The sequence below is a fragment of the Elephantulus edwardii genome, unplaced genomic scaffold, assembly GCF_000299155.1.
Source record: "Elephantulus edwardii isolate Elephantulus edwardi_28Jun2011 unplaced genomic scaffold, EleEdw1.0 scaffold00002, whole genome shotgun sequence".
NCBI classification, from domain to species: domain Eukaryota; kingdom Metazoa; phylum Chordata; class Mammalia; order Macroscelidea; family Macroscelididae; genus Elephantulus; species Elephantulus edwardii.
In genome coordinates, this window is record NW_006399752.1 from 8,008,957 (window position 1) to 8,025,388 (window position 16,432).

The window sequence follows — 16,432 nt, forward strand, 5'->3', positions numbered from 1 at the left end:
CCTCCAGAATAATCTGTTCCACATATAGATTGAAAAGATACAGAGATAGGACACATTGTAGACACATACTCTTCCTGATTTTGAACCATGCAGTGTGTCCTTGCTCTGTTTCTGAGGACTGCCTCCTGGTTCAAGTACAGGTTTCACATAAGCACAATCAAATATTCTGGAATTCCCATTCTTCTCAGAATCAGGCACAGGTTGTTGTGTTCCACCAGCCAAATGCCTTTGCTTAGTCAGTGAAACACAGACATTCCTCAGGTACTCTCTGCTTTCAGCCAAGATCCATCTTACATTAGCTATAATATCCCTAGTGCCACGGCCTCTTCTAAATCCAGCCTGCACTTCAGGCAATTCTCTGTTGATGTGCGCTCTCAGTTGTTTTTGATAATCTTCAGCAGAATCTTACTTGCATGTGATACAAACTAAATTGGTAGATTGTTGTATTTGGGGAGAACATTTTTCTATTGGTACAGCGCTTGTCTGTTAGTTTGCTCTACAGTGATAACTTGTGAGTTGCTGTGATAGTGCCACTGGTGTGTCAGATGCCATAAGAGTTAATGATGGTGGACAGGTTTTAGTAGAGCTCCCAGATTAAGACAGACTGGGAAGCAGGATTGGACATCCACTTCTTAAATAACAGGCTTCTGAAAACCCAGTGAAGACAGTGACTGCTGCAGTGGGCTCTAGTGTGTTAAGTGTGAAGATGGCATAGGAGGTTCAGATCACTGTTTATAGGGTCCACTCGACAGCATTTAACAACAACAGCATACTTTCATATGTTACCCCATTTTTTTTAACTTAATCAGATACAATTTTTCTGGAAATATCTCAAAAGCAGTTTAAGTAAGTCTGTTTTCAGGATAGAAAGCTTCAAAAAGAATAATACAAAGCTACTTTGTAAGGTACTCCAAAAACATTTCTTATATCAAATTATTGTGTAATCATTTTAAAAATTTATTTTTTTGTTTTAGATTCTGGTTCTTTAAATTTGCAGCAGCAATTGCTATTATTATTGGGGCATTCTTTATTCCAGAAGGAACTTTTACAACTGGTAAGGATTTTCTCTTTTTAATTCTATAGTACTGATTTTATTTTTAAATAAAATTCTTATTTTACACTGGTTTACTTATTACAGAGATTGTATACACTGTTTTTCATGCCAAATCTTTCCCATTAGTATTGATTTTTATTAAAAAAAACTGACATCATGGCTGCCTGGAATTATAACAGTACTTATTTTTTTATACACTAGATAGAAATAATTGACAGAATTAAGTTTAATATAAAATTTCCTTTTTCTTATTTTTACTGTGATTGTGAAAATAAAAATCGAGCCAGGCATTTATATGTATGTTTTCCTTTCAGTGTGGTTTTATGTGGGCATGGCAGGTGCGTTTTGCTTCATCCTCATTCAGCTTGTCTTGCTTATTGATTTTGCCCATTCATGGAATGAATCTTGGGTTGAAAAAATGGAAGAAGGCAACTCACGATGTTGGTATGCAGGTAAGCTTTCATTTCACAGAACGTATTCATGATCATGAACCTTGAAGGCTAGCGCAGATACGTGAGCTGTATGGTTTTTTATTACCTAATTTCCTTTCAACAAGATTTTAGTGTAATAGTTGCAGAATGGTATTTTATTATCCAATAACTTGTTGAGAGATCTTCTTGCATATCTACTAAAAACTTAATCAAGAACTAGGAAATAACAAAAAGGCCTTAATTGATAAAATGTCAAAAAAAAACGAACTATTGAAAGCATGTACATTTTCTAATTTTTCACCACCAAATTTCTTTTTATTTTAATTTTTTTTATCCTCTAGTGTATAACAGATTAAAATATTAAAGAGAAGGACATTGCTAGAAACAGGTAAAATATTCAGTATTATAATTCATAAACAAGCAAACAAAAAAAATATAAAAAGCAATACTAAGTCATTTTATAGATAAATAAAAAAATACATTTATCAGTAACACCTAAAAAAATTCTTGTCTTGGAGAAGAGACCTGAACAGATATGTTCATTGAGCATGTGGAAAAGACAAAATTTGCAAAGACCTGAAGTCAGAACAGCAAAAGGAAAGTATATACACTTAGAATTTCTCAAGAAATCAAGCAATGCTGAAAGATACTGATGCTTCAGTACAGAAGAATTAAAAGGCGATTGGAGGGATATACAGAAACATTGTATCAAACAGAATAGTTGATAACTGAACCATTTCAAGAAGTAACATGATGAAGAACCAGTAGTACTAAAGGAAGAAATCCAAGCTGCACTGAAGGACTTGACAAAAAAAAAGCCCCGAGATGGAATACCAATTGACATGTTTTAACAAACAGCAGATACAGCCTAGAGGTGCTTACCACACTGCCAGGAAATTTGGAAGACAGCTGCCTGGCCAACTGATTGGTGGTGGTGGTGGTGATTTTTGTTATGTGCCATCAAGTTGATTATGATTCACGGTGACCTCAGGAACAATGGCTCTCAACTCTCTGCCCTATCCTGAGCAAACCTGACCATCTCTGTCACACCTGGTCCCATTGTCAGTTACTGTATGTCAGTCCATCTCACACACAGTCTTCCTCTTGTGCGTTGTCCCTCCACCCTTTCATGGATAATGTCCTCCAAGGAGGTACCAGCTGGCAACATGCCGTAAAGATGTGAGACCGTTTCAAAACCCTTGCATCCAGGTACAACCCAGTTTCACCGTCTCCAGGACAGATCTGTTTTTCTTTTGTCAGTCCATGATACGTTCAGTATTCTTCTCGAGCACCACAACTCAGAGACATCAGTTCTCCTTTTGTCATCCTTAGTCATTGTCCAGCTCTCAGATGCGTAGGAAGCAATTGAGAAGACCAAAGCTTGAATCAGGTGCACTTTAATCACTAGACTGACATTGTTGCTTTTTAGCACTCTGTAGAGGTCCCTGGCAAACTTGACTAAAGCAACCTGTCTTTTGATTTTTTGACTGCTGGTGCCAAGAATGTTGATTGTGGATCTACAAAAGATGAAATCATTAACAATCTCAATCTCCATCTTTTCACTATCTGTCGTTTGGCCTGTCGTTTGTTTTTTTGATGTTGAGCTTCAATCCATACTGAAGATTGCAGTCCTTAACCTTTCGCAGGAAATGCTTCAAATCCTTCTGTTTTAGCAGCAAGATTGTGTCATCTGGATAACACAGATTGTTGATCAGTCTTCCTTCAAACCTGATACCATTTTCTGCATTTAGATTGAAAAGTATACTTTTCAATTGAAGGATTGAAGGATACTTCCCTCATGCACTCCTTTCCTGATAGAGGAGATCCAGATTTATTTCCATTCCCAGAAATAACAGAATGTGGAAATTATCAAACTATCATTTGTAACAAGTAAAATATTGAAGATTATTAAAAATAGACGCTGGGCTATACGAAGAGGAATGTGGCATCAGGATTGGTGGAAGAATCATCAACAACCTGCGTTACACAGATGACAGAACCCTGCTTGCTGAAACTGAGGAGGACTTGCAGCACTTGCTGCAGAAGATCAAGGACTACAGCCTCCAGCTCAACATCAAGAAAACAAAGATTCTAACCACTGGGCCAATTGGCAGCATCAGCATGGATGGTGAGGAGATTGAGATAGTTAACAGTTTTAATTTACTTGGCTCCACAGTCAACACTCTTGGTAACAGCAGCCAGGAAATCAAGAGATGAATTGCATTGGGAAAGTCGGCTGTTAGGGACCTCTCAAGAGTACTGAAGAGCAAGAATGTCAGACTGGAGACTAAGGTGCGCCTGATCCAGGCTATAGTCTTCACAATTACGTGCTGTGCATCAGAGAGTTGGACAGTGAATATGGTTGATAGAGAATTGATGCCTTTGAGCTGTGGTGCTGGAGAAAAGAGTGTTGAATATACCCTGGACTGCTAGGTTTTGTCCTGGAGAGGGTGAAGCCAGAATGTTCCCTGGAGTTAAGGATTCTGAAGCTTCCTCTGACATATTTTGGGCATGTTGCAAGGAAGGACTGGTCCTTGGAGAGGGACATCATGTTTGGCAGAGTGGAGGGGCGGCGAAGGAGAGGAAGACCTTTGATGAGATGGATCAATTCTGTGACTACAGAGGTGGGAATAAGTGTGTTTGAGATGGCTAGGTTGGCACAGGATAGAAGAGTGTATAGAGCTCTTGTACATAGGGTCGCTATGAGTCGCAAGCGACTTGATGGTACATAACAACAACAGCAGCACATCAGTAGGTAACTGCCAAAAAATTCACACTGGATTCAGAAGAGGCTATACAATAAGTTCTATCATTGCTGATATCAGATACATTTTGGCAGAAAGCAGAGAAGACCAGAAAGATGTTGATTTGGTTCATCTGACTGTGTGGATCCTGGGAGTCCCATCACACCTTAATTTCTTTATGAGACTGTACATATACCAAGAAGCAGTCATTCAAATAGAATTATAAAGGTGACTATTTGAAAATCAGAAAATGTATATCAGACTTGTGTCCATACCTACTCAGTCTGTATGCTGAGCATATATCATTGGAGAAGCTGTACTATGTGAAGGGGAAAGTGGCATCAGGATTGGAAGAGGTCTCAGAAACAGCCTGTTTGGGGAAAGTGAAGAGGCCCTGCTGCACAAGTTCAAAGATTATGCAGCCTTCTGTATGGATTACTCTTAAGCATAAAGAAAACAAATGGACTTACAGCTTGAACCATGTGCACATCAAAAGAAAACAAGGGTGGAATCATTCTCTTTTTTAATTACTTAGTGTTCCTACTTTAGTTTGCTCTTCATGGCCCTTGATACTTTATACTTTAGTCGTGAAGTATGTGTAAAGGGTATGAGTTTCTTCAGTAGTAAAAAGTTTAGAATTCATTTTCTTCTTGCTTTATAGGCCACATAATCCTGTTAAGATGTCTCAGTAAAAACATTTTTTTAAATAAAATTATTGTTTTTAAAGAGCCTGTTTGTAATATTTATGACAGCATCTAAGTGTCTGTTTTTTCCACAGCTTTGTTGTCAGCTACAGCTCTGAACTATCTGCTGTCTTTAGTTGCGATAGTCCTCTTCTTTGTCTACTACACTCATCCAGACAGTTGTTCAGAGAATAAGGCGTTCATCAGTGTGAACATGCTGCTCTGCGTTGGTGCTTCTGTAATGTCTATACTGCCCAAAATCCAAGTATGCTCTTCTCTGAAGCTTCTATTTTTTTAGTGAAGTTGAGAATGGGAGGGTGGGGGTTAACTTTTCATAAACCTTGAATGATGTCAGAATAGATATCTGATGCTTCGTGTTTTTTCTGTAGGAATCACAGCCAAGATCTGGTTTATTACAGTCTTCAGTAATTACAGTCTACACAATGTATTTGACGTGGTCTGCAATGACAAATGAACCAGGTATGCCTTGTTTTCTTCTATTCTTTTTCAGTGACTTAACAGTTTTCCTTTCTTCCCCCCAAGATGGTGATTTTGTAAAAATAAGTTACTTTTTTTTTTTTAAAAAAAAAAGTTATTTTAAAATTAAGTTCTTGGAGTAATAAAAGAGATGGAAATAATATTTCCATAGTTGATATATTGCTTTATTATTTAATTTGGTATTTTCCTTTGCTAACTAACAGGAGAAGGTTATAAGAAATTATTTGAAAATTACAAGAGCTATATCTGTCTTGCATGGCTCATAAAGTAGTTGGTTATATATGAAAAAAAAAGCTGTTCAAATGCTTTTGAACCAGTTACAAACAGTATCATTTTGCCATAATGAATTCTTTTTTGGATTGGATAAAATACTTTGACTTTGTGTTGACCTAATATTGCATCCCATAAGACAGGAGACAATTTCAGAAAGGTAGATAGCCACTAACAAGATATTTATTAGTATTTCAGATAAGATCATTAAATGAATCTGGCTATTATAATTGAGCTTTATAAATTCTTCAGGTGCTTTATCACTAGTAAGAAGAAATTTTGAGTTACATTTTGGGTTTTTTGTTGGTTTGGTTGGGTTTTTTGGTTGATTGATTTTATTTTATTTTTAAATATACTTACACTAGACAATACTACAGGGAGCTCATATGGCTAAGTGATAAGGAACTGCACTCCAAGCCCAAAGGTACATGGTTCAAATCCACAAGTGCTCCATTGGAAGAAAATAGTCTCCCATGCTATTTACTGCCTCTGAAAACCCTCTTGAGGGTCATCTATTTAGTTAGTACTGACTTGGCAGGACACAGCAAGAGAGAATACTTAGTACTATTTTCTAGCTTATTGTTAAGAAAAAAATACTTGTAATTTACTTTGGAGATTGGTTTTATGTGACTTAAAGGAAGAATCATTTTAGTGATAAGACTAATTGACTTTCCTCACTCGGAGGAAAAAAGAATTTTTGGACATTCAGTGAATTCTTTACCAACTCTTTTAAATCTTATGTATGGAAAACTGAATAGTCATTAGTTTATTACTGCTTACATGGTCATTTCCAAAATTCATTTGCTAGGATTCTAATAATTGATTGTTTCCCCCATGCTTATTTGTGTAAGCTATTTTATTTACTCTCTACAATCATGTGCTTTGTCAGATTGATAAACTTCACTAATTTCATCAGAATCTATGGTGGCTTAGGGCATCTCACTTTTACTCCTAACTGTATTTGACTTTTATCTAAATTTCACCCATTTCCTTACCTATTTTCATTCACTTTTTAGTTAACAACCGAGCACCTAACCCCTGCATCACCTTGTCGCCTTCCTTATCTATAGAAAGATTATAATATCTTTCAGCTACTGTGAAACATTAAAAGTGAAATGATTTCACTTTTCCAAGTACTTCTGTAAAACTGGCGCTACTGATTCGTGCGAGGAAAAAAAATCTCATTATTAATAAACAGTTGTTTCCAGTCTTTTTGGTAATACATACAAACTCATGAAAAATATTTACATTTTCAAGGGTGCTGTTGATAAAAAGTTAAAAACAATTCCATTTATGTCCTAAAGATCACATAATTTCATGCTTTTGTACCATTTTGATTTGATCCTACTTTTTTTTATCATAGAAACAAACTGCAACCCAAGTCTGTTAAGCATAATTGGTTACAACACAACGAGCTCTATTCCCAAGGATGGGCAGTCTGTCCAGTGGTGGCATGCTCAAGGAATTATAGGACTCATCCTCTTTTTATTGTGTGTGTTTTATTCAAGGTAAGGAAAGTATGATTTGATTGATACTTCCTTTTAAGAAGAAATCCAGCTATTCATTTATTAATCATTTCTTAACTTCTCTTCCCAAAATCTTGCTTTCTCCTACAGCATCCGCACTTCAAACAATAGTCAGGTCAATAAATTGACACTAACAAGTGATGAATCAACATTAATAGATGATGGTGGAGCCAGAAGTGATGGTTCTCTGGAGGATGGAGATGAGACTCATCGGGCTATAGATAATGAACGAGATGGTGTCACTTACAGCTACTCCTTCTTTCACTTTATGCTTTTCCTGGCTTCACTTTATATCATGATGACCCTTACCAACTGGTACAGGTACTTCAATCTCATGAAAATTTGGCCGTGGGAATTTTGTTGACATTTTCATTGCAAAACTTGTGTGAGAAGAAATACTTTTTATTCTCCAGTGAATTACAAACTGTACAACTAGATGACTAGTGAAGTCAGTGTGCTGCTGCTGCTGTTGTTGTTAGGTACCCAAGTGACTCCCAGCAACTCTTATGTACAGCAGCCCTAAACCCTGCTCTATCCTGTGCCAACCTTACTGTCTCTGACACACCTACCCCATTACCCCAGTCACTGAATCAGTCCATCTCACCAAGGGTCTTTCTCTCCTCTTCAGTCCATCTATCACAGTACCAGGCAAGGATTCTGAAGCTTCATCTGACATACTTTGGACATGTTGCAAGGAGGGACCCGTCCTTGGAGAGGGACATCATTCTTGGGAGGGTGGAGGGACAGATCAAAATGAGATCTGAAAATTTTACTTCTTTGCTTAAATAATGACATTGAAATACTTTCAAATCTTAAAATGATTAAAATAGAAAATTTTGTAAGTGCATTTCTTGACATATTAAATGGAATGCATATTGAAATTTATCCAGTACAAATATGTCTATTTGCATAGCCAGTTCCTGACATACAATAGTAAATTATAGCACATTCCTTCTGTTAGGTCTGTCTTTAAAAGTTCTGGAGACTTTAAAGTTGGGGCACAGATACATTAATGTAGTGTCTTTTTAGAGTTCTTCAAGTTGTAATTATATACTTTAAAAAAAACCATTTCATAGTTATTCTACACATCTTATAACAATAAGGTAGCAATTTACATTACTTCATTTTTCAATTTTGTCCAAATGACTACCGAAAGCTTTGGCATAAGAGCCACTATATGGTTTGGACATTTTTATTTATAATTTGATCCTTACGTGTAATTTCTAAAGATTTTTGGTACTAGCAAAAGATTCAAGGGAAAAAATATTCTTTGCCTCATTTCTCTGTGAAGAACAATCTCTATACTAGAATATATCTAGCTATAAAAATCTAAGTAGGTCTCAGTAATTGAAAGCTTTGGCTGTCAAGTAACAATATATTTGAAAATCTTTTTTCATTTATTTCATTAACTAATCCCCAAAGTTTGGAGTACATTTCCTCCCTGCCTTATAATAAGACATTTGGGAAGTGGCTGCAAAGGCTTTTATACTTTAGCGCATTAAAGAATATTACTGATCTTTTTCAGTGATCTTTAATACTTAACACCAACTATGAAAGCAGTATGGAAAATAAGGCAGCAGATTTGAAGTTACTAATAATCCAACACAACGACTCCTTTTTGTTTTCCTTAAATATTAGGTATGAACCTTCTCGTGAGATGAAAAGTCAGTGGACAGCTGTCTGGGTGAAAATTTCTTCCAGTTGGATTGGCATCGTGCTGTATGTTTGGACCCTGGTGGCACCACTTGTTCTTACAAATCGTGATTTTGACTGAAAATGGGACTTATGGCATGAAAGTCCCACTTTGATCATTGCTAATTTGAAGTTAACAGTATTACAACTTTTGTAAAGTTTGTGTGTGTGTGTGTGTGTATTGTGTGTGTGTGTCTGTACTTCCCATTTAACGTTTCCAGTGTTAGTCTGGCATGAATTAAATTTTACCAGTTGCCATTTTTTTTATTCCTTATTTTGTCAAGCCCATTAATACATTTGTTTGAATGAATTGCAGGAGGGTTTACTGAATGTGGGTAGTGAGTTAGAGAAGTGTATATTTTAGCTTTATCTAACTCTGCTGTGTAGTTGTGAAATTAGGCTGCAAGTGAAACTATTTGCTTGGCATGTTGATTTTCAAGCTATGTTAGTACTTAAGCTGTTTTAAAATGTATCAGTGGAAACGGATGACTGCCTTTTCATATTCTGATGCCTTGCACTTCAGGAAACTGCAAAGAACTTGGCTGTTCTGTAATTTTGTCTGGTCAGGTCCCTTAGATGCCAGCTGTTTGGAAATTCATATCATGTTTTCCCTTTTATAGGAAGATAAGGAACTTAACCAGGTAAAGAGAATTTGATGGACATTAGTGTAGATTGTGCATGGAGGTAGAGACCCAGAGCCTTCAGAGGAATGCAGATTGGCGATGGAGTATATTCGCTTAATGTTCAGTTAGATTGTAATCTTCCCTAAGTAGGGGTGGTCTTCCCTACCAAGAGAGTAAATGTTATTTTAGTCATCATATACACATGCAGAAGAATGGGTTCAGTGGAAATGTTGGGGACTCGGAAGGATTAAATGATAGTTATGAAAAGGAAAATCATGGTTTAGAAGCAATTATTTTCTAAATGATTTTGAGAGTTAATTTTGGAAAACAAAAGTATATTAAACTTTGGGTCAGGAAGAAAATGCAAAATACTGAGCTTGAGTAAGTGCTTAGGCAAAATTTAATCCAGTTCTCATTTTATAAATGAAAAAGCTTAAAAGCAGATTTATATAGCTCGTACAGCTAATTAGTGGCTAAGCTGGGAAATTCCAAGTATGTCAAAAGTAGCCAGCATTCTTCTGTCACATTCAGAAATCATTTCTATTCAGAGTACATGCAGATTAGATTTTTATACCTCATTAGTTGTGGATGTGATTTGGGGTTTTTGGTGGCTAGAATGTCGTCTACCTGGAAACTCAGGCCAAGTGAGTGAGAAATGCTGTAGAATAAAGCTTCTGCTTGCAGTACATTGTACAGTTCACATGTACTTAAAATGCTTTTGTATTTGCTGCTGTGTAGATTAAATGTATAGCTGCTTAATCATTTCAGGTAGAAGATAAAGCATTAATTACAGTTATTAACTTAGAAATGCAATTATTTGTACCTGTCATTAGTCTTAATGAAGCTTTAAAAAGCTATATTTGCCTCTTTAAATATTTATTCATGTATGTGAACAGTTAATATACCAACTGTGTTACGTGTGTTAATGCTGTTTGATAATTTTGAATAATTGTATTCTATATATAAATAAATAAATAAACCCAAATAAGTATGTATAGTGTATTCATTTTTCAGCGCTCAAATGTTTTAGGTGTCCATAACACTCAGGTCTGTGTGGTTAGGGTTTTTTTTCCCTTCTCAGAAAAAAAAACCGCATGACATTAGAGGATTAACTAAATCTATTTCCTGTCCTGAAAATGTTTTGAAGGTAATTTGTACTTTTTTTATTTACAAAGAATCGCTAAAGTTAGACTGCAGAGGCAATTAAAATCGTGTTTTCCTCCACCTATAGTAGGTGAAGTTTAGTTTGGAAAATATTTTTCATTCAGTCAGTAAGATATTCTACACCTTCTCTGTCCTTCAGGCATTTTTTCCCCCTAAGCTGGTGATTGTATTCTTTTTTTTTTTGTAATGACCTTCAATTTTCTTCATGGTTGATGTCTTTGATGCCATCCCATAATTTATCTATCTGATCTTTGGTCATTAGTGTTCAGTACATCAAATCTTTTCTTGACACAGTATTTTTCAGTTTCCACTCATTCCTTGCTGCACACTTTTGCTCCCCGCCCACGCCTCCCCCCCAGGTCACCTTTCTCTTTGAAAAGTAAAAAAAAAAATTCTTTCATTGTTCTACAATCCCACCACACCCTAGTCCACTCCACTTGTGCAGCTTTCATTTTGGACTCGTATCATGACAATAATACCTAATCATATATCCCTTTTAAACAGTTCTCTCCCTCATCTGTTTCAATGCAGTATACATTATTTATCCCCTCTGATTATTTTCCCTCCAGTCCTGATGTCAGTTCTGCTTTACAACAGTGGCATTATTCAGTATTTGTCCTTCTGTGACTGAGAAATTTCACTAAGCATAACACCATACAGGGCACCCATTTTGTATATTTCATGAGTTCCTTGGTTTTCAGTGCAGCATAGTATTCCATTATGTGAATATACCGGAGCTTCTCTATCTATTCGTTTGTTGATGGTCATTTGGTATTTCCAATTCTTTGCTATTGTAAACAAAGCCACAGTAAACATGGATGTACATATATATGCTTGGATCAAGGACACAGGACTAAAACCAAGGATTATAAACTTCATTAGAGAAAGGCTTGGAAGAACTCTAGTAGTCCTAATCTACACATAAACAGTCTTCCAAGTACCCTGAAAAACCTACAACAAGGAGAGGATAAAATAGATGAATGGGATCTTCTAAGAATCAAATCCCTATGCACATCCAAAGACTTCTCCAACAGGGTAAAAAGGGAAGCCACAGACTGGGAAAAAATATTTGGTCATGTCAGATAAGGGATTTATATCTAGAATTTCTAAAATGCCCACGTACCACAACATAAAGGTAAACAACCTAATTGGAAAATGGGCACAGGATATGAACAGACACTTCACCAAAGAAGACATTAAGATGGCAAACACACATATGAAGAAATGTTCAAAATCCCTAGCTCTAAGAGAGATGCAAATCTCAGCCCAGTAAGAATAGCAAAATTTAAGAGAATAGGAAACAACAAATGTTGGGGAGAAACTGGGAACCCTTATTTCACTGTTGGTGGGAGTATAAAATGCAATCACTATGGAAGGCAGTATGGCTCTTGCTCAAAAAGTTGGAAATAGAAATACCATTTGACCCAGCAATTCCACTACTGGGAATATACTCTTTTTTAAAATTTTTTTATTATTTTTTTGTTGTTGTACCGAAAATCAGACCTCACTGGTGGTACAGGAGGAGATTGTCCCTCCTCCAGGTGAACATCTGGTGGATTCATACTGCTCACCTCTGGGATTGCAGTGCAGCTTCTAGTCACTAGGCCACCAGAGATCACCTGGGAATATCCTTTTGACACAAGTTTTTTTTGTTGTTGTTGTTGACACAATTTTTAAGTTCAGATGAGACAGATGCCAAGATCATGTTTTGGTTTAAGTGGACTTCATTTTCTTCAACTTCAATTTGAACCTGCCTATGAATAGTTGACAGTCTGCTCCACAGTCGGCCTCTGGTCTGATTTTGACTACAAATAGCTTCTTTACTGGGTCTTTCCATAAATGCAGTCAATCTGATTCCTGTGAGCTTCGTGTGTATAGTTGCCATTTGTATGTGTTTATAAAGGTATTTGCCATAGATAACATCATTGCTTGTAAAAAATTCTATTATGTGATCTCCAGCCTCATTTTTGTCACCAAGCTTGTATTGTCCAACTATCTTTCCTCCTGTTTCCAATTTTTACATTCTGGTCACCAATTAATGCATCTTGACTGAAAGATCAATTTTAGACTGGGAAAGTTGTTTTTATTGTATGTTGTCAAATTGTGCCTTCAGTGAGTTTTCAGAAGCAGTGAAGCTCAGGAGTGGAGATGCCCATCTGGCTCCTGATGAACAGCTGGTGGATTCTTAACGTTTCATTGAGTTGGGAGGAAAGCTTTTCATCTTTGGTTTTAGTGGTTGATATATTTGAATACTAGTTGTAATACCAGTTCTTCTATATGTGTGTATAGTATCCTATCACAGCATTGAACTTTAGCACAGATCTTGAAATGTTTTCTTGAGAATGAACGCAGCACCATTTTTAATCAATTTGTCATTTCTGGCATAATTGTATCTGATACGATCTGATTCAAGGTGACTAATGCCAACCTATCTCACTCACATATGCCTGGGATCAGCAGATCTAAGTTCAATTTCAATTTCTGACAACTTCCAGTTTTCCTAGAGTTGCACTTTGTTGATTCCATATTCTAATTATTAACAGATGTTTGCAGCCGTTTCTCCTCATTTTGAGTCTTGCCCCATCAGCATATGGAAGTCTTTGACTAGGTGAAGATGTTACTCCATCCATGTCATTACAGGAGACCCTGCGTTGAGGAAGCCATCCTTCAGATGCACTGTCAGCACTTTACAACCAGAGTGTCTCATCTTCCAGGACCGTATCCAGTTCTGCAACCTATGTTCTTTCATCATTCACAGGGTTTTTGAGGGCCAGTTATGTCAGAAGTGGATGGCCAATCCTGCTTTTATAGTTTGTGTACATCTCTTAGCTCCACCAAAACCTATCCACTGACGGGTGACCTTGCTGGCATTAAAAATACTGGTGGTATACTGCTGTGTAGCTGCCTGCATCACAGCAACACACATGCCATCATACTACAGGAAACTTGACAGATGAGTGGTGGGTTGCTACTACAGTTAAAACAGTCTTCTCATGACAAATTTTTTCATGGGTTGTACAAGACTAGTTCCAGTAAGGTGGAAAATCTTATCTATTATTCCATCGTCTCTGGCATTAATTATTCCTCCTTGCTACAGTCTTCCCACTCCTGTCTATGTATGGTTTCAGTGATTCTCTGAAGGTGTCATAGAAACTAAAAACCATCAGGAGAAAATGGCTCACACTACTGATGATAAAGGGTGAACAATGGGCCTGGAGCCTGCAGGCTGAGGGTGTCGGTTGCCAGGGCAGTTGTTAGAACAGGTTAAATGTACTGTCCCAAGTGATCAAGCACTGAACTTTTTTTCATCCTTGTGTACTGTCTAGTTGAACCAACTGGCACAGGAAGCGATTGCCCCTCCTTCTCTAGCATGAGAATCTGGTTGATTCGAACCGTTTGTCTTCGGGATTGTAGCACAGCTTCTTGCCACTAGGCCACCAGAGCTCCCTTAAGCATTGAGCTTTTATGAGCATTCCTTTACATAGGATCTCAGGTCTATAAATAAACAGTGACTTGGGTAATATTTTAGAGGGGAGCTTGTATCCCACCATAACAACCTTATCTCTATAAGGTAATAAATAGCTCATTCTTGAATGAAGCCTTAAGAGCAGATATGAAGGCTAGAATCACAAAGTAGAAGACTATGGATGGAAGGGCCGTTATTACTTAACACTTTGCACGCTGGCACTTCTTAGCTTGGCCCTCTCACAATTGAAGAATTACCTTTCCCCTTAAAATCAGTTTAATCTATTTGAATTGGCGTCACTAAGAATTTAAATGAAAAGCATTTGGTTCCAGGAGATCAAGAGACATGATGCATTGGGCAAGTCCTCTCTCATGCACGTCTCCAAATCACTAAGGAGCAATGATTTCAGTTTGAAGACTAAGGTACATCTGATGCAGGCCATGGTCTTTGCAATCATGTGTTATGCATCTGAAAGCTGGACAATGAATAAGGATGACAGAAGAATTGATCCCAATAAGCTGGAGAAGAGAGCTGCATATCCTATAGACTGCCAAAAGAACAGATATGTCTTGCAGAAAGTGCAGCCAGAAGTCTCCTTAGAGACAAGGATGATAAAAATCTGTCTCACATGTTGTGGATATGTTGCTAGAAGAGTCTATTCCTAGGAGAAGGACATCATGATTGGAAAGGTGGCGGATCAGCAGAGGAGGAAGATCTTTAAGGAGCTGGCTTGACACTGACAGCAGCAATGGGCCAGAAATGATGAGGATGGTGAATGATAGGGCAGAGTTCAGATCTGGTATTCACTGGGTCTCTATGAGTCTTAGTCTACTTCCTGGCACCTGAAAACAACATGCAGGTCTAAGAATATTCCGACAGTCATTTGCTGAGGGATCACTTGTGCTTCCAGAACCCGTAGCTGCATCCCTATTCCTGGACCATCAGCATTCAGCAAGAAAAAATAATCAGGTGATAGAAGCATTGTACAGTCTCACCAGTATCTTTCTTCCTCTTCCTTAGATATGCCAAGAAATGCAGTCATCTGTCCGGTGGTAACCTGCTTTTGCCCCCTCTTGTTGAATGTACTCATACATTACTGAAAGCATGTGAGCTAGCCCTTCATGCCCTGTCTCCCTTGTTACCTAGATAACTAATGTTTCAGTTGCTCATTCAAATTTTCAATCAAGCAATTTACTCTGAAGGAGGAATGTAACATGGTACATTTACTTAATGTTACTTGGCTCAATGCTGCACTCTGTAGACTGTTAAAAGTATTCTTTCAGAGGAGCGAATGGGTAGGGGGGAGGGCTGGGCGGGGAGAGAAGTATAGCAATGAATGAATGGAAATCCAAAATCTCTGTAAATGTTCATTAAAATTATTTTTTTTTAAAAAAGACTAGTCTTTCTTCTGAGGAAATAAAACTTGGTGGCCCAAAGAGATACATATCTTTTGCTCCAATTCTTTAATGGTATTTTTGACATTTGCATCAGTTAAAGGATAAGCAAAGCCCGTTGTAGGATGTTCTAGTAGTGCTCTGTAGTGGGAAGAATCTATGCTGCAATTCCAAAGCACCAGCTGCCCTGCAGGAGAAAGATGGGCAAGTTCCTCTCATATGATCACTGCCTCTGAAAACCCTCTATGTCCAGATCAGCTATGGGTTGGTTCTGACACGACATCAATAGTGTAACTGGTATACTCTGCTGATACATAGACGGAGGAAAAAAGACAAAAACAGATGTCAGAAGAGATTCTGAAAACTGTAATAGTGTCAAGAAGGCTAAACAGAGAAGAAATACTGAAGTAAAAGTGATGAACAGATTTCAGATCTGATGTTCATAAGGTTCCTATGAACATCAGATCAGAAATCTTTATTTTTGTTTAGGGACAACAAAGTATTGAAAGGGATTTACAAAGATCTGGAGCTGGAGAATAAAAAGGGGAAAACTAGCTCAGCATTTCTGAAGTTGAAAGAACTGAAAAATAAGTTCAAGCTTCAAGTTGTAATGCTGACAGATGCTACTGGCAAAATCTCGAATGATGCAGAAAAAAAAGATGGAAGGAATATAAAGAATTAATGTACCAAAAAGAACTGGTTGACACTAAAAAAATTCAAGATGTACCTACCATATGAACAAGAGCCAATGGTAATGAAGGAAGTTCAAGCTGACTGAAAGCACTGGCAAAAAAACCCAAAACAAACAAGTCCCCAGGATACTACCAACCGATATGGTTCAACTAGCAGATGTATGACATGCTCAGCAGTCCAGGCACTTTTTTTTT

The 16,432-nt window shown here is 37.3% G+C and overlaps 1 protein-coding gene across 1 annotated transcript in view; it reads left to right on the forward strand.

The window, feature by feature from the left end:
* SERINC1 (serine incorporator 1) overlaps nucleotides 1-9,059 on the forward strand; it is a 28,602-nt gene extending 19,543 nt beyond the window's left edge. The window contains exons 4-10 of the mRNA XM_006878985.1: nucleotides 975-1,054; nucleotides 1,369-1,506; nucleotides 5,008-5,177; nucleotides 5,302-5,392; nucleotides 7,044-7,188; nucleotides 7,297-7,527; nucleotides 8,845-9,059. Of these exons, the coding sequence (XP_006879047.1) occupies nucleotides 975-1,054; nucleotides 1,369-1,506; nucleotides 5,008-5,177; nucleotides 5,302-5,392; nucleotides 7,044-7,188; nucleotides 7,297-7,527; nucleotides 8,845-8,980 (991 nt within the window). The 3' untranslated portion in view covers nucleotides 8,981-9,059. The remainder of the gene's footprint in view (nucleotides 1-974; nucleotides 1,055-1,368; nucleotides 1,507-5,007; nucleotides 5,178-5,301; nucleotides 5,393-7,043; nucleotides 7,189-7,296; nucleotides 7,528-8,844) is intronic.
* The last annotated feature ends 7,373 nt before the right edge of the window (nucleotides 9,060-16,432 follow it).